General features: G+C 37.2%; 2 protein-coding genes across 4 annotated transcripts; one reads left to right on the forward strand and one right to left on the reverse strand.

Moving 5' to 3' along the window:
- Window positions 1-9552: 9552 nt before the first annotated feature.
- LOC137748464 (filament-like plant protein 7) lies at window positions 9553-15546 on the forward strand. 2 transcript variants are annotated; one of them, XM_068488617.2, is made up of 6 exons: window positions 9553-10076; window positions 10203-10351; window positions 11630-11774; window positions 11858-14276; window positions 14377-14431; window positions 14749-15546. In XM_068488617.2, exons 2-6 carry the CDS (start codon window positions 10247-10249, stop codon window positions 15217-15219), a joined length of 3195 nt encoding a protein of 1064 aa, XP_068344718.2. In that variant the 5' UTR covers window positions 9553-10076; window positions 10203-10246; the 3' UTR covers window positions 15220-15546. The 2 variants fall into 2 exon arrangements, with proteins under 2 accessions (XP_068344718.2, XP_068344717.2); XM_068488616.2 differs by having other exon boundaries at window positions 9613-10080.
- A 978-nt stretch (window positions 15547-16524) lies between these two features.
- LOC137747711 (protein IN CHLOROPLAST ATPASE BIOGENESIS, chloroplastic) lies at window positions 16525-19094 on the reverse strand. Of its 2 annotated transcripts, none has more exons than XM_068487872.2 (11): window positions 18953-19094; window positions 18768-18851; window positions 18252-18326; window positions 18102-18144; window positions 17975-18032; window positions 17689-17856; window positions 17546-17608; window positions 17359-17453; window positions 17189-17270; window positions 16981-17091; window positions 16525-16885 (listed from the first exon to the last, which is right to left on the reverse strand). In XM_068487872.2, the coding sequence occupies exons 1-11, from the start codon at window positions 19065-19067 to the stop codon at window positions 16745-16747; spliced, it is 1035 nt and encodes a 344-aa protein (XP_068343973.2). In that variant the 5' UTR covers window positions 19068-19094; the 3' UTR covers window positions 16525-16744. The 2 variants fall into 2 exon arrangements, with proteins under 2 accessions (XP_068343973.2, XP_088541401.1); XM_088685275.1 differs by having other exon boundaries at window positions 17689-17883.
- Window positions 19095-21076: the final 1982 nt, after the last annotated feature.

Here is a 21076-nt window from a genome sequence, read left to right on the forward strand (position 1 = left end):
AAGATAGGAAATTGTTCGCAAAGTAAGCCAGAATGTACTAACAGGATTTGACCAATTTGGCCCTTCAATTTCAAAATTTTGCTTTTCCCAATATGTTACGTACAACAAAATTAGTCTCATAGATTGACGACGAGAATGACTCAACAACATTGGTAGGGTCACAAAAAAGTTCATAACCAATGATCTTTCTTATCGAAACAGAAATAGATTCTGCAAGATCAAGGTTCCGGAATATTCCTTTATTCTTGAAGTTTTGGATTTTAGGTGTCAAGAATTATGCTTATGGTCGTGATTCCACCATTTTAGCAGGCTCTGATTCTACCATATGTTGTAAAACAAACTCTAAAGTGGGTGAGAGATAGACAAACTCACATGCTTGTTAGGTACTCCTCAGCGGAAGCTAGATAAGCAGATTTAATAAATGTTTGTCGAAATAGAGTCATCTGTTTGGTACCCCTTTGCCGAAGCAGAGCATCTCTTTATGTACACTTTTACCGAAGTAGAGCATGTCATTCTATACATCCCTGCCAAAACAAGGCATGCCATTAAGTGGGTTCATACATAAACTAGGCCAGACCTTCTGGTAGACTCTAGACGAAGCTGGGTTTATACAATTGGGCATACACCAGCTTAAGTCAGGTCCATACCATTCGGTACCTCCCAGTCGAACTAGCGAGGTACCTCTCTTTCACTGTTGTGGTAGTATCAGATCCGAAAATTTGGTAAGCTTCCACTTTCTATATTGTTGCTTCAAGAGCAAGTTAGAGACATAGAAAGACAAGAAAAATCTTCTCCAATCAAAATTCAAATGTATTCTATAAACTTTAAAACTGTATTTATTCATGGATGTTTTGCTCTAGGCAAGATCATTTTTCATGATCAAATAGTAGAATTAGTTTTTACCTAAATCGAGACTAAGGGATGGCCAGAGGTGGCTGAAAAATGGCCTGAAAGTTTCGGCCAGTTTAAGTTTTATAGATTATGAGGTGGATTCGAGCATGCAAGGGTTGATGGGGAGTCGATTGGTGGTCTCAAAATTGCCCAATTCAACAGGAATTGACGGAATCACTCGGTATATTCTCTCAAGTTCAAACTAAGCTGGATGATTCCTTGGTTTGGCTTCAAGCTCGAGGGCTCTATTTGTCTCTAGGTTCGAGGTGAGGAGAATGAGTTAGTGGCGGTGGTATTCTCACTGAGGTGAAGTCAATGATGGGGGTGGTGGTTTGTTGTCCTCAGGAAGAAGAAGAGAAAAAAGTTGGGGGAGAGAGAGTGACTCGGGATAGGAGAGAAAGAAGTGGGTCCCACCAACCGACAAAACAAGATAGAACAATAAAAGAATATTGGTAGTGCACAAACGAATTGTGAAATTACAAGAATGCCATATGCTAAACGAATGGATATGTTCACTATGTCTCTGTGTTTGGGTCAAGCCAAAACAATAAATTAATTATGCATTAGGCCTAATTAGAAAATGATAAAATAAATTAGCCAACTTGTCTCACAAGTCCAGCTAGCAAACCAACGGTACTACAGTCTATAGCCAGTGATACTGACAGCTACTGATGTCTTAGAAAACAAGTTGTGGAGTCCCGAGAGGGCAAAATTCTCATTTAGCCCTCGCCTTGAAATGTACGCAACTCGTTTGTAAGGACAAGTACTATCTAAGTAAGACGAGAAGAGGGACAAAAAATGAAAAGAACTCAAATGTTTACGTAGGATTTCTACTTAGCCCTCTGAAGGCATTTTTGTAATTTTATAGCATCCGGATATAAAATACACTAAATCTTAAGATGAATGTAATAGATGTCTCGTCATGCTTTCATGCTTGGATTCCTACACAATAAATGGGTTTTGATTGTTTATATTATTTGATACAGTTCTTTGGATTCCTACTCATTTAGTTTTCTTTTTTGGGATTAATTTTGGCATGGGCTGCACTCAATCATTTCCATAAATAGAAGTTACTTGGTCTTTAAAGCCAAGCCTTTCTTGTCACCCAACCACCAAATTTAGTCTTCTCTGTTTTCTAAGCAAAGCATATTGCCTTCATTTGACATGTATTTGGGTTTTGCTTGCAACTTCAAAGACTAAGGAACTTACCCAAAATAAATTATCTTTGAAATATTGAAAAACTGGCCAGGTTGGTGGCAAACAATGTACCCATCTCTTTTCTAGCAATTTTGGAGTTTTTGAAAAGCGGTTTCTAATAGTTTGCCTTAGGTTTTTGAAAACACCAAAAGTGGTATACGGGGAAGTGATGTTTGTCGACTCCAATTATTTGCATGCAGTCAGTCCACAAAGAAGGAAGCCCAACAACTTTTTAGGGTTTTAGGTCAGGTGAGAGTAGAAGGGGTGTGCAAAAGGTGCAGTGACACAGGATTCCAAATTTTTTAGGGGTTTCAAAAAAATTTACCCTCCTATATATTACATATGTATAAATTTCTAATAAAAAAGTTTTAAACTGAAAAGAAAAATCATCATCATATGATTTAATCTATATTACAATTGATTAAGTGAAGCTTATATTTAATATATTAATTTTCTACTTTTCTCTAGCAATAAAAACTTGTGTATTACTTTCTCCCACCAATACAAACGTATTTCATATCTCTCTTTCAGTTATGCTCTATTTTTTTTTTTATATAGATGAACCCTAAATCATGATTTTATGTTGGAGATTAGAACATCTTCAACAGAGACGTTAAATTCAAAATATCAAATTTTAATTTGATGGCTGACTTGGCAATTTGACATATTGTCTATGTTTTTTTTCCACCCGATATGCCAAAATTTATTACTTCATTTATGTTTTTTTTTTTAAACAAAATAATAAAAGTTGGGTTGTTGTTGGTTTAAAATAATAAGTGTGAGATGCTAATTTCAATTAATTTTGAATATTGGTTGTTGAGCTTTGTATGAATATATTGTCCAAAAAAATATTTTTTTTTTAATAAGGAGGGCCTTTTTATTAAATTCGCACAGGGCCCCAAAATGTCAGAGACGGTCCTGGGTGGGAGGTTTTGTGACATCCCACATCGCCCTGGGTGGGAGGTTTTATTACATGACACGACACGTTAAACTATCAAGTATGACATGAAAATGACACGAATACGAGAAACACGACACGAATGTCAGGTCTATGACCTAGGTATGAGCAGTGATTTGACTTCTACGACTGTTGCTGCCAAATTGCCAATGCTTTCTTTTAACCCTACAAATCTAATAATTGTAATCAGAACACCAGGCGGAACACCACATGATATTATCCAATTGGAGAGATATTTGAACAAAAAAAAATTTCCTAATTATATAATGATATGTGGTATTATGTCTCGTGTTCTGGACACACTAAAAATCTATTGGACTCGACATCTATGTTCCAAAACTTCACTGTTCTCAATAACAGAATGGAAGAAGCACTTGAAAAAAAAAAAACCTAGCTGTAGTTAAAACCACACAAGTGTTTCAGCAAGACTTGAGTAAATGGATCACTTGTTTACCTTTTGCATTAAACAAGTTATAGGGAATCTTCAGTAGTTGTGTCACATAGTCGGCCATGTAGAGCAAACCAATAAGACGAGTTTGAAGGCAAAACATAAATCTACACGAAAAGTATATAGGCAAAATATCTTGTTTCGTACAAACTTATATTTACAATCTTCAAGCCCATCTCTAAATGGTTTCTTTCCACCAAAAACAAAAGAACCCCAAGTTTCCTAGATGGGTTTTGGGTTCTTACAAATATTGGACCTTCCTTTAGCTATACAAAGCTTGATCATATAAATAAAGTTTTACTGTAGTCTGTATAATATGTTTGAGCTTCAGGAAGGAAGCCCATATGTATTGGGCAAAAGCAAAACCCTACCTCAATTTGAATCTTTTGGTGTTTTCCTACCCTTCATTGTTTTGATACAATTCCATTGGAGAAATGGATTTCGACTAAATCATAATCAGCTATTGAACTTGCTATTGATGAAAGTTGGATTTGAGACATTTCATTTACAAGTGTAGCAAAATACCGTTAGAACATGGTCTTATCTCAAATTTTAAAATGTCAAATGACGGGGTAACATCTCATTAATTTGTTTCTACTTGTGCCCATTTTCAATCTCATTTATTTCTACCTCGCAATTGACGTGAGACAACTTACTAAATTGAATTGGATTAGATTCAATTTAATTCACACCAAAAATCCATCATCTAATCCAATCATGCCAATTTTGAAATTTAGAGATTCAATCCAATTTTTCAAGTTACTGAAATGATCAAAATTCTTAATTTTCTCTACACTCGATCCGTACTTCGCACTTCTTTATTTTTTTTTTTTTTTTTTGTTCAAAAATAATGCACGATAACTTTTTATGAGTGCAAATGATAGCTTCATTTCATTTTCACACGTACATGGAATAATTAAATTGAGTCAAATTTCGAACCAACTACTCACTAAATTACTGTTGCAGTTTCTAGGTTGAATGCATTTACAAGGAGAAGAGGCCAAATGGTACCTTAAATTTCACAACTCTAAGCTAGAGAACTAGATGTTTCCTCGTTAGGTATGGGATGTGACTTTGGCCTTTATCAATCCTTGTTTTGGTTGGAAGGATATATGTACTATCTTGTTTTCATTAGATTCGACAAGGGTAATACTATCCACACATTCATTTTTATTTTTTATAAATTATTTTTAATTTTCAATCGTTCGATTAAATGATAACTTCTCAAAATTTTATATTTTATATTTTTTCCTTTAAAACTCAAAAGTTGTAGTATCGTTGCCAATACAAGTTGTATGTTTATGTTGATATTGCATTTGTTTCAAAACAATGTCGTTTCATATTGGTATTTGACATAATAAAAAATAAATTATACTAGAATTTTAAGATAAATCAAACCCAAACATGACTTAATTTTAATAAATCATAAGTAAAGGTCATAAACTCGATCACAAGTTCATGTTTGAATAATGTGAAGTTTGTTGGTCTAAGCCGTCTGTGACATCCCACATCATCCAGGGGAGTGATCCTTAAATGTATATTCATATCTCTACCTAGCACGAGGCATTTTGGGAGCTCACTGGCTTCGGGTTCCGTAGGAACTCCGAAGTTAAGCGAGTAAGCGGCTAGAGCAATCCCATGATGGGTGACCCATTGGGAAGTTGCTCGTGAGTTCCCAAAAACAAAACCATGAGGGAATGGTAAGCCCAAAGCGGACAATATCGTGCTACGGTGGTGGAGCGGGCCCGGGAAGTGGTCCGCCCCGGGCCGGGATGTGACAATTTGGTATCAGAGCCTAACCCTGGTCGCGTGTGTGCCGATGAGGACGTCGGGCCCCTAAGGGGGGTGGATTGTGACATCCCACATCACCCAGGGGAGTGATCCTTAAATGTATATTCTCATCCCTACCTAGCACGAGGCCTTTTGGGAGCTCACTAGCTTTGGGTTTCGTAGGAACTCCGAAGTTAAGCGAGAATGGGGCTAGAGCAATCCCATGATGGATGACCCACTGGGAAGTTGCTTGTGAGTTCCCAAAAACAAAACCGTGAAGGAATGGTAAGCCCAAAGCGGACAATATCGTGCTACGGTGGTGGAGCGGGCCCAGGAAATGGTCCTACCCGGGCCGGGATGTGACAAATTGGTATCAGAGCCAATCCCTGGGCAGAAGTGTGCCGACGAGGACGTCGGGCCCCTAAGGGGGGTGGATTGTAACATCCCACATCGTCCAGGAGAGTGATCCTTAAATGTATATTCATATCTCTACCTAGCACGAGGCCTTTTGGGAGCTCACTGGCTTCAAGTTCCGTAGGAACTCCGAAGTTAAGCGAGTAAGGGGCTAGAGCAATCCCATGATGGGTGACCCATTGGGAAGTTGCTCGTGAGTTCCCAAAAACAAAACCGTGAGGGAATGGTAAACCCAAAGCGGACAATATCGTGCTACGGTGGTGGAGCAGGCCCGGGAAGTGGTCCGGCCCGGGCCGAGATGTGACACCGTCAGTCATGAAGATGGGCTCGTTTGGAAGTTCTTTTAAAATGACTGAAATTGCTTATAGAGAAAATATTTTTGGATTCTAATAACACTTGAAGTGCTTTTTCCAAGATTTACTTACGTTTTTACTAAAGATTTTTTCAAAAATAATTTCACAAAAAATATTTTCAATCATTTTAAAAATACTTCCAAATAACTCTATCATCGCACATCATGCCTTAATAAAGTTAGCAACAACCGTCCAATTTTACCAAATTTGTCAAGGACATATAGTTAATTGCCACCTTAAATTATATGTACCAAATATATTTAATATCAACTTATGATAACTCCACCAATTGTACGTATCACGTGTGGTTGTCTTTTGTTGTACCACCCCATGCACTCGGAGCCAAACAAGATAAAACACACACACACACACACACACACACACACACACACACACACACATATATATATATATATATATATATATATATATATATATATCTACACTTACATAATATAATTGAACCACCAACAAAGAGCGTGAGATGAATCACAAGTGGTATAGTGATAAAGACACGAACTAATAATAAAAAATGTGAAAGGTTTTGGATTCGATGTTTTGAGTTAGTAAGTTGCTTGACTATGACGATAGGCAGAGAGAAATTCCCATAGCCTCTTTGGGACCAAAATAAATAAATAACCGTGATTTATCACCCGTTGTCTTCTATTTTTAGAAAAATAAAAACAAAGAGCGTAACATGGGTTTTGTCTTAGTGCTTCGTAGTATGTACTACCAAAAAAATATAAAATGTACTTTAAAAGATGCTACGAATTTGTTGTGATGAAGTCCTAAAATAAGTTTGTATAAAGTAGATAGAAATTAAAAGTCGAGAGAAGAGTTATATAGAGTGAGCGAGGTTGATTAAATTATGAAATTACTTAATCGTACATAATTAAATTCAAGTTTTAGACAACTAATACATATATATATATATATATATTATTTTTTTTTTAAATTAAAATGAGGTTTTAGAGTCATAGGAACGATGCTAACATTACAACGAGTTTGCAGTGAGTGAGCCTAACTGGCGACCACTCATATAATGACATGTGTGTAATTTTACTTGATCTTATAGGTTTTTGTAATTTTTTTTTTTCCGGCTTGTAGTTGTATTTTTTTTATTTTTGAACAATCGATATTATCTACACTAAAGAGAAGGTGGTGAATTTAATCTTATAATGAGTTAGCAATAATGTGGTTCAAATTCGTTTTTGACAAGAATCAAACTTAAGACCTCTCACTTACCAAGTGAAGAGGAATACCACTGGACTGTACTATTAAGTGGTAATTTCTAGTTGTATTTAATTTAAGAAAAATCACATGTCCTAAACCCAGATCTAGATCGAATTCCAATTTAGATCCAGTTCTCTGTCTTCCCATTAAATAATCTTCGATAGATTTTTTTTGTTAACAGAGGTTGAGACACAACATTAAAATTTCGGGGGAGAAAAGCAAAGGTCTTCTGATTCATAATTTGTTTGATGTGAAATTCATATTACTCTGAAATTTAATGAAAACTTATATATGATGAATTGTATTTTGCCATGAAAATATGAATTTCCGGAAAATATTTGTTGGTGCTAAAATGGAGAAGCAGCCTTGCAATTGTTGGCTCTCGGTTTCTAATTATTTTCTAATTGTTTTTAAATTTTTTTTATCAACCGTTCAATTTGAGATGAATGAACATTAACCGTTTAATATACACTATGCTAAAGATTTTAGTGTATATAATTAAAAAAATAATAATAATTTGTTGATTTGGTGGCAATGGCATTCGACACGGAGTGGTTCGATGTCGATTTTTAATATCATGGGTGGAAAAAGACGGAGCCCAGGTCAAGTATATGATTAAGGTTATTGATCTCTTGCACTTTTAGGTTTTTGACTTGCCTCCCCAAAACTATATCAGCTGTTACATCGCCAATTTTAGACTTTAATATTTGGAATTAACTTGGCTTTTAATAGTGGAGGAGGAGTTCCTCCTCAATTCATTTCATAGCCGATTCACAAAATTTCATATTTGTAATTGGAATTGTTAATATCATGAGTGACTCTTTAAAAATATTTAACAAAACATCATTAATATTAGATCATTTAATCATCAAACTAAATAAAAACAGATGAATGAACGATCTTAATTTTAATTAATTTTTTTTGTAGATATAATTTTTACATATTATTTCTAATATAAACGGTTCTGATCATAAACACAATTGAATATTTTGCCTCTGTTGGACACTTACCCACTCGTTAAGTCTGCCTTCGTTTCGAGGCTTGCCTCACTTGTTTCTTCCACAATCGTTTCCTGGAGCCACGGATTGTCACTTCTTTTGTTCCTTAAGCTAAATTTTCTCAGATGTCGTTGTAAAGCGTGTAAAGGACAATACTCTTTCCTCTAACTTTTTGTGATTAGTTCTTTATTAACTCGACTTGAATTCCTCATGCCTTGAAAATCTCTATATATATTTTTTTTCAATCTAATTTATTACTAACATAATGAACACAAAACAAGAAGTTCACTGACCCCATCACCATTCTAGCTAGAACAAAGAAAACACCCCACTTATACAATAATGGGAAAAAAACAACACTAATTGGTCACATGTAATTGTTTATTTGCACGTACATAATTTACTTCTCTTCGTCCTTGCATGAAAAAACTTTCTTTCATAGTTTTTTAAAGGAAAACTAACGAAAAGTCCAAAAAAACTTTAGTTTTAATAAAAATGACAAATAAAGGTGTAGTAAATAGTACCACGGAAAGGTAAAAATGTGATTTTTCGTTAAAAATGAATAGTACCTAGAGTGTTTCTTTAAAACTCTATTTTTTAAAACATTTAGAAAATTGGGAATATATATAGATTTTATTATAAGTAATTTTAGATGAAAATTTTAATATGCATGTGCCAATTTTAATATTCAAATACTAAGTATGATTAAATATAATACGATTACATTGAGGTAATATGTCATTCTGAATATCTGACAAAATCAGTCATGTGTAAATGCGTAGTGTTAATATCTTCACTGTGCGTACAACTCGTTCTCTGTGTAATCACGCTCACAATGACCAATGCTAGCACATATTGCGATTGTATTGGATAATAAAGTACAAATTTTTTTGTTCTTAATTTTTTCCACTAAATGAAGTATCAAAATCAAATTAACCTTCTGGGAACGAATTTCAGACCTGTATTTCATAACACATTATGAGTATGTGAACCTTTGTGACCTTCAAAATGGTGGACTACCATTTCTACACTAAGGGGATGAGGTGGGCTTAACCTCACAATGAGCTAGCAATAATATGGTTCAAATTTCTTTTTGATAAGAATCAAATTTAAAACCTCTCACTTATAAATAAAAAAAATTATTATTATACCGCAGCACCAGATGATCTTATTTTCAAAGAAAATCAAAATCGAAACATATTTGTTCACAAAAAAAAAAAAAAAAAAAAAAAACAGTCGCAATTGTTGAAGACCGTTGTCAACAAAGACAACGACTTCCGCTCTTCCGGTACGTCAAATGAACGCAAAAACGACCGATAAATAAACGGAACTCGACGACTCACCAGCTACACGTACGCTTCGGCTCTCGTGTCAGAAACTCAGATCCATTTCCAGCTCCCCCAACTGTATCTTCCTCCATACTCCTCTCTCTCTCTCTCTCTCTCTCTCTCTACATTTTCCCACTCTTTACTTTCCCCGCTTTTCACTTTTCCTGTTTACCAAACACACGCACTTTCTCTCTCTCTCTCTCTCTCTCTCGCTCTCTGACTCTCACTTTGTCTCTCTAGAAAAGCTAAAGCTTGGTGGTTGGGTCAGCCACTCAGCCTCCATTTCGTTATCATCAACTCCTCCTTCGAGTCCGCTCTCTCTGCAACCAAATCAAACTGTCGGTGGTGGGATCGGACTGCGTTGATGGTTTCTTTCTGCTAAAACTTCTCTCTCTAATTACCGCAATTTCTACAGAGAAATAGAAATTTCAGCTCCTCTGCATTTTCTGGTATTGGGATTTTGCTCGTTCATGCAATGCTCACCTGGTTGGTACTTAATCTGTTGATTTTTTCTTTTGGGTGTAATTATTTTTGGGTTTTGAAATTTGGGTTTAATCTGTTTGTTTGCATGCATCTGGTTGTGATTGGATTGAGTGGTTGTTTGGATTTTAGAGAGGTAGCAAGTGGGTTGAGGAGGTTGGTTGGGGAGGTGAATCATGGACCACAAGCCATGGCTTTGGAGGAAGAAAGCTGCAGATAAAACCAACGCAGCAGCAGAAGGAGACAAAGTCAATGTCTCAGTCAAAGGAAATGAAGAGGAGGTACACATTTTCCTTAACTTCTCTGTTAAATTCATAGTTTAGTGAAATCCATGATGTTTTATTCCAATCTACATTACCTGTAAGTAGAAATGTTTATGGTTTCTTATGCTATTATGCTAATTCCCCTTAAAAGGAACACTTATGTAAGGTCCATGGTTGTTCTTGTTCCTTGGAGATTCACTTGAAACATTCTTAAAATCGAATAACTTCTCGCAGTTCAAACAACTATATTGGCTTAAGGAGGCCCTTTTTTTTTTTTTTTTTTGAAGAAAACTGGTCATGCATTACACTAGTGAAATATAGAAACAAGAAATTGTAGCAAGGGTCCTTAAGCTATACCATAAGTTTAGTTTTGGTCCCTGAACTCTACTAACAGTTGCTCTCGTCCTCGAATTATGCCCCGTGTTGCACTTGTGATCCTTTTGTCATGTCCTTCGACTTTTTTGTTAAGTTAAGGGGTAAATTGGATATTTTAAGGAGTTTCAATCATACGCACGAAGTTTTATGAATAGGTCACAAGCTATTTTAAGGAGTTCCTCCTCAATCCCCTCAACCTCAAGGAAATGTTTGGAGAAACTATTAGTAGAGTTCAGGACGAAAACTAAACTCGTGGTATAGATCATGGACCTTTGCTAAAAGTTAGTCAGTATATCTTAGTGGGTTTTGATGACCAGAGAATAGAGATTTTACAGGAGAGTGGGTCAATTTTGACAAAATTTTCTTTTCAATATGTTAAGCCTTCAACTTTTAGATAAATATTCATATCAATCAGAAGTTTTCGACAGCAAGAACTGTGATATATCTTAAGGTTAAAAAACTAGTGCTAAAGTTTCAAAGTTTCTCCTATGTCGGAAATTAGCATTAGAGAAAGACACTAGATTGGCCCCAATTATCTATTCCACAAACTAAGCTTACAATAATATGATTGTCAGTCAAAAGGACATACTGCATGGGGTAAATTTCATAGAGACATCAGGTATGCGTCCCCTGTGTGGCATCGGGGATTCTGAAACCAGTTTTAGACTTTTGATGATCCTAACCAGTCAACTGCTGTCAAAAAGGATTTCCTCGTAATGTGGACAGTTTTCCTAAGAGAGTAATGGTAATTAGTTATCATCGTTTACGGATGTTTATGATGCCTGTTGTTTGAGGTTGCTACATATGTTTTCATTCAGAACTATGTTTTTTTTTCATATATTTTATTTCGGAACTGTTCAATATTCTTGGAGGCATTAATGATACTATTTTTCGCTTTACTTTGTTTTCTTTATTTTTTAGGTAGAAGCACATCAGGCTGAGAAGGCAGAACTGGAGAACAACCTGAAAGCTCTAAGCGATAAGCTTGCTTCAGCTCTCTCTGAATGTAACAGTAAAGATGCACTTGTGAAAAAACATGCCAAAATGGCACAGGATGCTGTTCAAGGTAATTCATGAGTCGAAAAGTTCCAATAATCTGTGCATTTTGTCAGTATATTGTCTTCATTTTCATATGGATGTTTTATATAGGCTGGGAGAAGGTGGAAGCAGATGCGGGGTTTCTGAAGCATGAATTAGATAAATCTTTCCAAGTCAGAGCAGCTGGGGAAGAAAGAATAGCTCAATTGGATGGAGCCCTGAAGGACTGCATGCAGCAGCTACGATTTGTTCGAGAAGAGCAGGAGCAAAGGGTTCATGAGGCTATGATGAAGGCATCAAGAGAATTCGAGAAATCCAAGATGGCGTTAGAGGAGAAGTTAGCAGAGACTACTAGAAGGCTTTCTAAAATCAGTGCTGAAAACACCCATCTTAGTAATGCTCTTTTAGTGAAGGATAAGTTGATAGAAGATTTAAGAAAACAATTGACACAGGTGGAAGCTGATTTCAATGCACTTACGCTCAGATTAGAATCCACTGAGAAAGATAATGCTTCTTTGAAATATGAGGTTCGGGTGCTTGAGAAAGAGCTTGAGATCCGGAATGAAGAGAGAGAATTCAATCGTCGAACCGCTGATGCATCACACAAGCAGAATTTGGAGGGTGCAAAGAAAATTGCGAAGTTAGAATCAGAATGTCAGAGGTTGCGGCTCCTAGTCCGGAAGCGGTTACCAGGCCCTGCCGCTTTGGCAAAAATGAAAAATGAAGTGGAAATGCTAGGACGGGACTCTGTTGACATGCGGAGGAAAAAGTTGAATGACTCCACAGTTGATAACTTTCCTGAGACTCCCAGCAAAAAGGTTAACATTTTGACCGAGCAGTTATATGCTATGGAAGAAGAAAACCAGACTCTCAAGGAAGCACTCAATAAGAAGATAAATGAACTCCAGTTCTCCAGAAACATGTATGCTCGTGTAGCTTCTAAATTATCACAATCTGAGACACCGCTTGAAGAATCGTTAAAAGGCCATGCAACCATGGAGTCAATGAGGAGTAATCTTCTGTTACAAGAGGTCTCTGTAGCATCTATGTCTGATATCGGCAGCGATGATAAGGTTAGTTGTGCTGATTCATGGGCATCTGCCTTGATTACAGAACTGGAGCACTTCAGAACTGAAAAACAAAAAGGATCTCTGACGAACAAAACTGTAGGAACTTCAGACATAAATCTGATGGATGACTTTGTTGAAATGGAAAAATTATCAGTCGTTTCTGCTGACAAACAAAGTGCTGGTCCTCCTGTTTCTTCAGTCCATGCATTTGCGCCCCCCTTGGAATCTGAGTATTCCTCCGAACTTGTGGGCAGCAAGATGGTCCCTATTTCGGACGGTGAGTCAGGCTTCAGTTTGTCAAACAGGGAGACCAGGTTTAACAATATTGTCAATGGCAAAGCTCCTCATTGGGTTGAGGATATAGTGAAACTGGTGATGGAGCACAACCGTGTTGCAGGAAGAAACCCCGAACAGATACTTGAAGACTTAAGAATAGCTTTGGCATGTACAGAAGAACCAAAGCCTGGTGAATTTGTTAATGCAAGGACAAATCGAAGCCATCTTGATGCATTGAATCCTTCCTCCGTTAAGAGCTGCACCTCATGGAAAGGTTCAGATAAATCTCTAGTAAATGATTCACCCAGAGGAGTAAGTGATGTGGACATCTCAAACCCACAGAAGAGTAATCCGCGGTTCCAGCCAGATCTGAGTAAGTCATTATGTAAAGTAATTGAGCTTATTGAAGGAATCCACGTGCCATCTCCAGATAATAACCCAGAGAATGGGTCCAGGAAGGACGGAAACGTGTTGACATATAAAAACTCGGAAAATGCAGGCTACATGGTTCGTGTTTTCCAGTGGAAAGCTTCTGAACTCGGTGATCTTTTACAACAGTTTGTTCATGCTTGCTATGATCTGTTGAATGGAAGGGCTGGTCTCGAAAAATTTGCCAAAGAATTAACTGCTGCATTGGACTGGATTTTAAACCACTGCTTTTCACTTCAAGATGTTTCAAGCATGAAGGATGCAATTAAGAAGGAATTTGATTGGGATGATACACGAAGTGAAACCGAAGGAGAAGCTGGAGCGGTTGGTCACTTTTCAAATGGCCATATTATACAAATAGAAGAGCTGCAGGCCAATCTGGTAAAAGAAAACAGAAAGTTAAATAATGAACTGGTGAATTTAGAATCTGAAAGGAGAGAGTTGGAAGGGAGACTTCAGTCGGCTAGTGATAAGAGCGAATACCTGATGAACCAGCTCAAGGAATCTGAAAAAGCTATTGCCAGCTTGAGAACAGAGTTACAATGTTTAAGAGAGTCAAAGGAAATCGTTGAAGATCATTTTAAAAATCACAAGATGATGAATGAAGATCTTGAAACGCAGCTTACTGAGGCCAGAGTTGAATTAAACGAAGCTCTCCAAAAGTTTTCATCCCTAGAAATTCAACTGCAGAATAAATACAACTGCTGTGCAGAGTTGGAGGCTACATGCCTGGAACTACAGCTTCAGCTTGATAGGTACAAATGCTGACATAAACCACAAATACACACACATACAAATTACAGCTTTACTTATCTACAATATTCATATGCATTTGACGTATGTTTTTATTGGCAGTGTGAAGAAAAGCCCAAATTCCAATCTTAATCAGGAGGAAAGGAAAGCCCAAAATGTGAGTTAATATCCTCTTGTTGTACATACATTTACGTTCGTTTGAGAATCTTTAATTTGTGAATGGTAGCTGCTGTAATGTACCTAATAATTCTACAGTGAAACAGTAATCGCACTAGAAACACCATCGAAAGTGATCAACTTAAATGTAGACTGAGAATTCAGTTTTGAAAGAAAACAACTGCAAGCGAAAAATGTTTCTACCGTGCTTTCTTGTCATTCAGCTGCAATATTACACGAGTTACTGTTTTTACAGTTCAAAGAATTCTGATTCTTTACTTCTGAAGGTAAATATTTTTTTTTCCCTCAAAATTTCAGGTTTGGGAGGTAGCAGCTGCTTCAGAAAAGTTGGCCGAATGCCAAGAGACAATACTTCACCTTGGGAAGCAGTTGAAGGCAATGGCTTCACCAAGAGAAGCAGCCCTTTTCGACAAGGTCATCACTAATCCTTCTGATACAGACACCCCCACAGCCAAAGCTGCAAGCCAAACCCCACACAGGAACTCGAACCAACGATCCTCATTACTAGATAAAATGTTAGCAGAAGATGGTGCTAGCATCAAGGACTTTACGTCTCTAACGACAAAAGAGGTTGGCAGTAATTCGACTTCCACGTTGGGTCCTAATATCCTTGTTCTAAATAGTAAATACCAGGATGACAATGCAGCGGCTGGTTCATTAGCTATAGCGCCCAGCAAGAAACGGGGAGGTGGGAGCCTATGGAGAAAGCTAGTGTGGAGAAAGAAGAAAGGTAACAACCTAAAGACACCCCTTCCGATTGCCCCATGATCAAATCTCAATCATATGATAACGCGATAACAACGTCGGTGTTCCTTGCTGTGTTTTGATGGCAGTTTTGTTTGTTTCACACATGTATTTGGAAATAATAAGGTTATGACTGGTGTTGGTGATTTGAGAGATTGCCGAGTGCGTCCGAGAGCTCATATTTTGTGTATTACTCCTGTATATATATCATGGATTTGTAGGCAAATCGGAATCTGAAGCAATGTCAGCACACGACATGTTTGACAATTGTGTACCCCATCATGTATTTTCCAGTTTTTGTACACGTGTAATCTTCCCAGTAAATAAATATGTTTCTTTTTCGTCCTGATATATTTAAGTTCCTGCAGCAAAGTTATTACTTTTATTTCGGTCTGTTTAATAACAATTTCATTTTTACTTTTCAGTTTCTTGTGCTAGAGGTGAAAGGAAAGCAAAAATGTTGAAACAACTTAAAAAATATTTTTGATTTTTTGTTCATTTCTTCCACTAGCCTTCACTCTTCTTCATTTCTCCCTTCTCCCACATACTATTTCTCTACCTATAACAATGTTTTAAAAGGCTCGCCTCAGGGCGTGCCTAGGCACCCTGTGAGGCTGGGCTTGAGGATTGACGCCTCTGTTTTGAGGGAGTGGACGGAAGGCGCAGGAAGGCATCACCAGAGCCACCTAGGCGCCAGAAGGTGCCGTCGGAGCTGCCTAGGCACGCCTCAGGGGACCTTTTTTTTTTTTTTTTAATACTCCCAAACCCAAATTTTAGGTAGGGTTTTAACTACCTCATACCTCTTCCTTGCACTATCATCTCTCTGCCTTGTTTTCTGATTTTTATTTTTTATATAAAGGATGTGTGTGCCGTCTACGTGCATTATTATATGTGTTCTCATTGTGCTTTTCATCCTCTATTATATATATATAATATATGTATATATATGTGTGTATATGTATTTATAATATATGTATGCTCAGGGTGATTATTGATTAATAATTTTTTTTTTAAATATAATATATGTGCATGCTCAGTGTATATATTAAAAAATTTAGGTCTCGTGAGGCTTCGCCTCATACCTAGGCTGGGCTATCCCTCGGACACCTCGTCCATGCCTCACGCTTTTAATACATTGATCTATAATACAAAAATTAAAAACAAAATGATTACCAAACGAGCTCTTGGATTTCTATAATGCGGCTAATGCCTCAGCAATCTGGACAGGAAATCAACCAACTTTCACAAGAAAATTAGCTAAAAAGTTACCCTAAAAATGCAGATTAAGCAAAGTCATGGTTTGATAATATTATTTAGCTTCCTGGAATCTGGAAATGCCTCAGCAATAGAGAGAAAAACAAACAGAATTAAGAAAATTAAGAAAAATGTGATATGTATGTAACATATAATGAGTAAAAAAAATTAAAGAGAGAAATTCAGAAAGATGGTGGACATACTAATTACTCAGCACAAAAATCGTCTCCGGTCATGAAGCCAATTTCATGACACTGTATATTCAGTTTTAACATAAATCTCTTTATCTCCATCATCAATCTCTGTATAATACGAATACTGCAATATCCTGGAGGCCCGCCTCTTTATATCGATCAGCAACCTGCTCGACATAGTCATCCCAAGTCCCGTCAATGGAAGCTAGATCCAGCAAAAATGCTGCTTCATCCAATGCAACCTGCAAATGATGGAACTCTGAGGATTAGAAATTATTCTTATTTATTTATTTTTTTTTTTCTATTCTGAGAGTTCAAGGAATGACGGGTACAAAACCTGCGCAGGGGCCTTTCCCTTTTTAAGATCCGCCTGCCTTCCCTCCTCGGTCACCTTCTCCTTAATGTACTCTATTTGCTCGTCCTCCCATTGCGCTATGTCAGCAACTTCCTGTATCGTAAGTACTCAAGTGAATAATGTCACAAAAAAATCCTGCAGAGGAATGGGGAGCTGCGACAATCTAGGAATGATCACCAAAAGTAGAAACCTGATAGCTGCAACCCAGTGTCCACCATGGTGATTTTAGAGCTCCCCTGGCGGCGTCTTTAGCTTCAGCAGTACGCCCGACCCTATAAAACATTTGATCTTAGAAGTTGGAACTTGAGTAATTCAGAACAAATGCATGGGGGAAAGTAGCTGGAAAAGTTTCCTACGAACTTCAGCAAAACCTCAGCATTGAATACGTAAGGCCGTGCAAAACCAGGAAAATGTTCCTTCTTCGTATAGAACTCTCCCGTCACCAAGGCTGAAACCTTTCAAAAGCACACAAAGGAATTAGAATTGTAGATACACACTAATCAAAGATGCCTATAGGCAGTAAACAAAGTGAGGTGATGAATCTTACATAGTCCCCTTCCTCAAAATGCCACTTCACTTTGCGCTCCAAGACATCTGGAAATAAACCAACCTGAAAGGGAACCATTTGTTAAAAGAAAATAAAGGAGGAAGCGGGGTAAACAAAGTGCAATATAGAATTTTCTTTGGTACTTTTCTTAAAAGGTAGAAATCTAGTTTTGAAATCTGCGACTTTGCAAAGTCACCCTTCGTATAAAGTTTCTCCCCAACATCAGCAGAAGCCTGAAAGAGCTCTTCATTTCTTTCTTCAGGGTTCTTAGCATCTTCTTCAGCTAGGATTCTGTGAATAAATTGGTCCACCTGCGGATTGAAGATTGGACGTCTACTCTGAGAAGAATTGTATAACGAGTACATAAATGCATTCACAGTCACATTTAGACATGTATCGCACTCGCACAACTGGCATTGCTTCACTTACATTCTTGGCTAAAAGCCACACCCCATGCTTCCTGACCTCAACTACTGGCATGTCCATACTGCAGGTATTGGACTAGATGAATCAAACTTTTAAAAAAGGATCAAATTTGTTCTTTCCAAACACTTACCCTGCCGGAGCTGTAGGCCACCGGAGCAGTGCAGTTACAGCACCTATTGACGAGGAAATATTTACAAAATTAGAACAGCTTGAACCGCAAGGCAACTTTTGGGATAATGGGATTGGTCAAATTCCAAATACAAGTAAAGGTTTTCCATACCTGAGCTGTTTCTGGCAAGTGGTATGGCAAGGGGGATTAGCCCTTCCTTGGCTCCCGGAGAAACAATAGATTCACCTGTTCCATAGCAATGTATGTGAAAATTTACATAGAATTTCATTATTTAAAGGATTTGAATACAAAAATGCATGGACCATGTAAAAAGCTCCTCTGAGCCAGTCCTTTGCAAACAAATCTCGGTCTGACATGCGTGCAAAAACTTTTCTTTTTGTGATTTTAACAAGTTAGTTTGCAAATGCGTCAGACTGTAATTTGAAATAACTCTAAATTATAGACCAACAGTTAACACATTGTCACATGTTGTACTATAATCCTGAGAATGTAGCTGGGCAAATTGTTGTACTATAAATCATTGTCTTTTACAAGTGCCATTGTCACATTAGCAAAATTTAAGGAAACAGACCAACATATGCAAATCCGAAAACACAACAAAGTGAGAGAAACCCAACAAATTGATGATGTTTGATGTTAGAAATGTGAAAACTTGAAGAGACCCACCTCTTGTCTTGAGCATTCTCAGCAACTGGCTCAAATGCTGCGGCGGCTGAGTGGAGGCAACCTCCTTGATGAAAGACACATGGTCTGCAATTTCCGACCACAAAATCAATTCCCAAACTTTACAAAACAGTAACATTAACAAGCACTTTCTAAAAAGATCCAAGCCAAACAGTGCCTCAAGTTACCATGCGTGACAGAGGAATAAGAGCAGCGCGGCCGAGCTCTGCCGTGCCGAAGAAGCACAGTGGGCAGAGCGGTGGCGCGAGAGCCTCCGCACACCAATCCGCCGCAAACTTTCATTTTTGTGGGTCTCTGTTGCTCTCTGGTTTGTTTCTTGTTTATCTTTTATCTGAGCATCAAAATTCTCAGCCGCATTAGATTGGGCCACAAAAATTCTAAATTGACTACCGAGCCCAGGGCGAAAAGCCCCTGGCCCAGAAGTGCTATCTTGGGCCTCAGCAAAAGGTACCGAGTTGTGCAAGTGACGTGTTTTCAAATACAGTAAACTCAGTCGTCAGCAATGGTATAGCCGAGTTTGTTCAGAGTACTCACCATTGTATGCTAGTTTTAACTTCGATTCACGTCTCTAAATTTTGAGGTAATCAACTTTTGTCTACATGACAAAAAATTGAGGTTTTAAGTAACCTAACAACTTATAAGTCCTTGTATGGTTTAGTCTCTCTAATTAACCTTCGTATTCTTACACATCTCCTCAAATGTGGAGAATTTTCAAGCTTAACATGTGGACAATGCAAACGGGATGATTTTTAAAATATGCCATATGAGGTTTCCATTTTCTTAGGTTGCACTATGAAAATTTTAAAATATGCCATATGTTAGTCAATATAAGGGACTCAAGCTCGCACTTCATTGGTTTAATTAATCATCATACAATTAGCCAGACTTAAGGCACAGATTAATACAATTTCATTACTTTATAATGTTATATGAGAAGTTAAAATTGTGTGACTCATTTTAAAAATCACTCTAAACTTTAAGAATGTAAAGTATAATTAAACGATTGAGGAGGTTTAAATATCCTATGCTTCTTTTCTCGTTAGCTCACCGAAAGTGGAGCGGAAGCCAGGTTTGAATCTCCTAAGTCCACCTTCAGTGACTTTTGTTAAAAGAAGTTGAAGTGTGGCCATGTTACAAAAATGATGACTGCCTCATTTCAACCAAATTACTCAAGGACAAGCCTCTGATTCCCATTAGTTGTGTATCTGAGATACAAAACGATATGTATATACAACGTGTCATAAACAAGTGAACAAATACTTAAAAATATATCCTCTTCTGCAATAATATTATAACACATAATATACAAGCTTGTGTTTTGATACATGAAAAGTCTCTTCATAAGCAACAATTAAGGAGACTCCAATTTCTGCAATAATATTATAACACATAATATATAGAAAGAGAGAAGCAGCTGCCAGAAACACACTTGAATTTTTTTACAATATATGGAGTAAGGAGGAGGAACTGATTCTGAAGTCTAATTTTACATGAAGGTGAGATTCCAAATCTTTGTTGCTTTTTTTGGTGGGAAATTTTGTTGCTTGTGACTTGTGGGTTAGTATTTTACTTTTATATTATGTTTTGCTTTTTAACGCATCAATCGATATTCAAAAAGATTAAAAACTTAAAAATAATTAACTTCACGTTACCATCTTATTTGCTGCAACACAACCTTCAGGATGTGGTACCTCGGATATAATTTCTTTTCTAATGTAATTCATATCTCAACCTCAAAGTTAGACTTAGTATTTGTTCATTTAGGGTGACAAAGAATTTAGGTTATAATAAAATAGAACAAAACCACCATACTTTAAACATGACAAGAAGTTCCGGAAATATTTGATAACCATTTTGTTTTTACATTTTAGTTTTCACCTTTTTGGTAGGAATAGAAGAGATATACGAGGGAGAAAAGCTGGATAAGCAAAGGTACGTGGCAGAAGGGTGGTGTATAAATTTGGCTAGCTAATGGGTAGCCATATTTGATCGTCTTTGCATAAGGAAAAAAGAACATTGTGGTTTCGAAAATATAGAGAAAACAATGGGAGGCATCAGGATCATCACAACTAGTTCAGTGAGAGCAGCGAGTCCAGATAAGAAAGTCTCAATTCCTAGAGTTGAGTTAATGCAAGTGCCGGCAGAGTCCTCTAGACATGGGACAAAAGGTATTCTTAATCATTTGAAGAAATGGCCGGATTCTAGTCTCTACGAGGCTCCGGATTCGAAACAATCATTGTTGTCACAAAGGGTGATGGGGGTCAAGTTGTCGCTCACACTTTCAATAAAAA

The sequence above is a fragment of the Pyrus communis genome, chromosome 2 (assembly GCF_041283825.1).
Source record: "Pyrus communis isolate YQ-2024b chromosome 2, ASM4128382v1, whole genome shotgun sequence".
Classification (NCBI taxonomy): domain Eukaryota; kingdom Viridiplantae; phylum Streptophyta; class Magnoliopsida; order Rosales; family Rosaceae; genus Pyrus; species Pyrus communis.

Coding starts and splice junctions, on each gene's coding strand:
- LOC137748464 (XM_068488617.2), top strand. CDS start 10,247: ATGGACCACAAGCCATGGCTTTGGAGGAAGAAAGCTGCAGATAAAACC. Junction 10,352..11,629: donor TCAAAGGAAATGAAGAGGAG/GTACACATTTTC, acceptor TTTATTTTTTAG/GTAGAAGCACATCAGGCTGA. Junction 14,432..14,748: donor AGGAAAGGAAAGCCCAAAAT/GTGAGTTAATAT, acceptor TCAAAATTTCAG/GTTTGGGAGGTAGCAGCTGC.
- LOC137747711 (XM_088685275.1), bottom strand. CDS start 19,067: ATGAAAGTTTGCGGCGGATTGGTGTGCGGAGGCTCTCGCGCCACCGCT. Junction 18,852..18,952: donor TTATTCCTCTGTCACGCATG/GTAACTTGAGGC, acceptor CGGAAATTGCAG/ACCATGTGTCTTTCATCAAG. Junction 16,886..16,980: donor AGGGAAAGGCCCCTGCGCAG/GTTTTGTACCCG, acceptor CATCATTTGCAG/GTTGCATTGGATGAAGCAGC.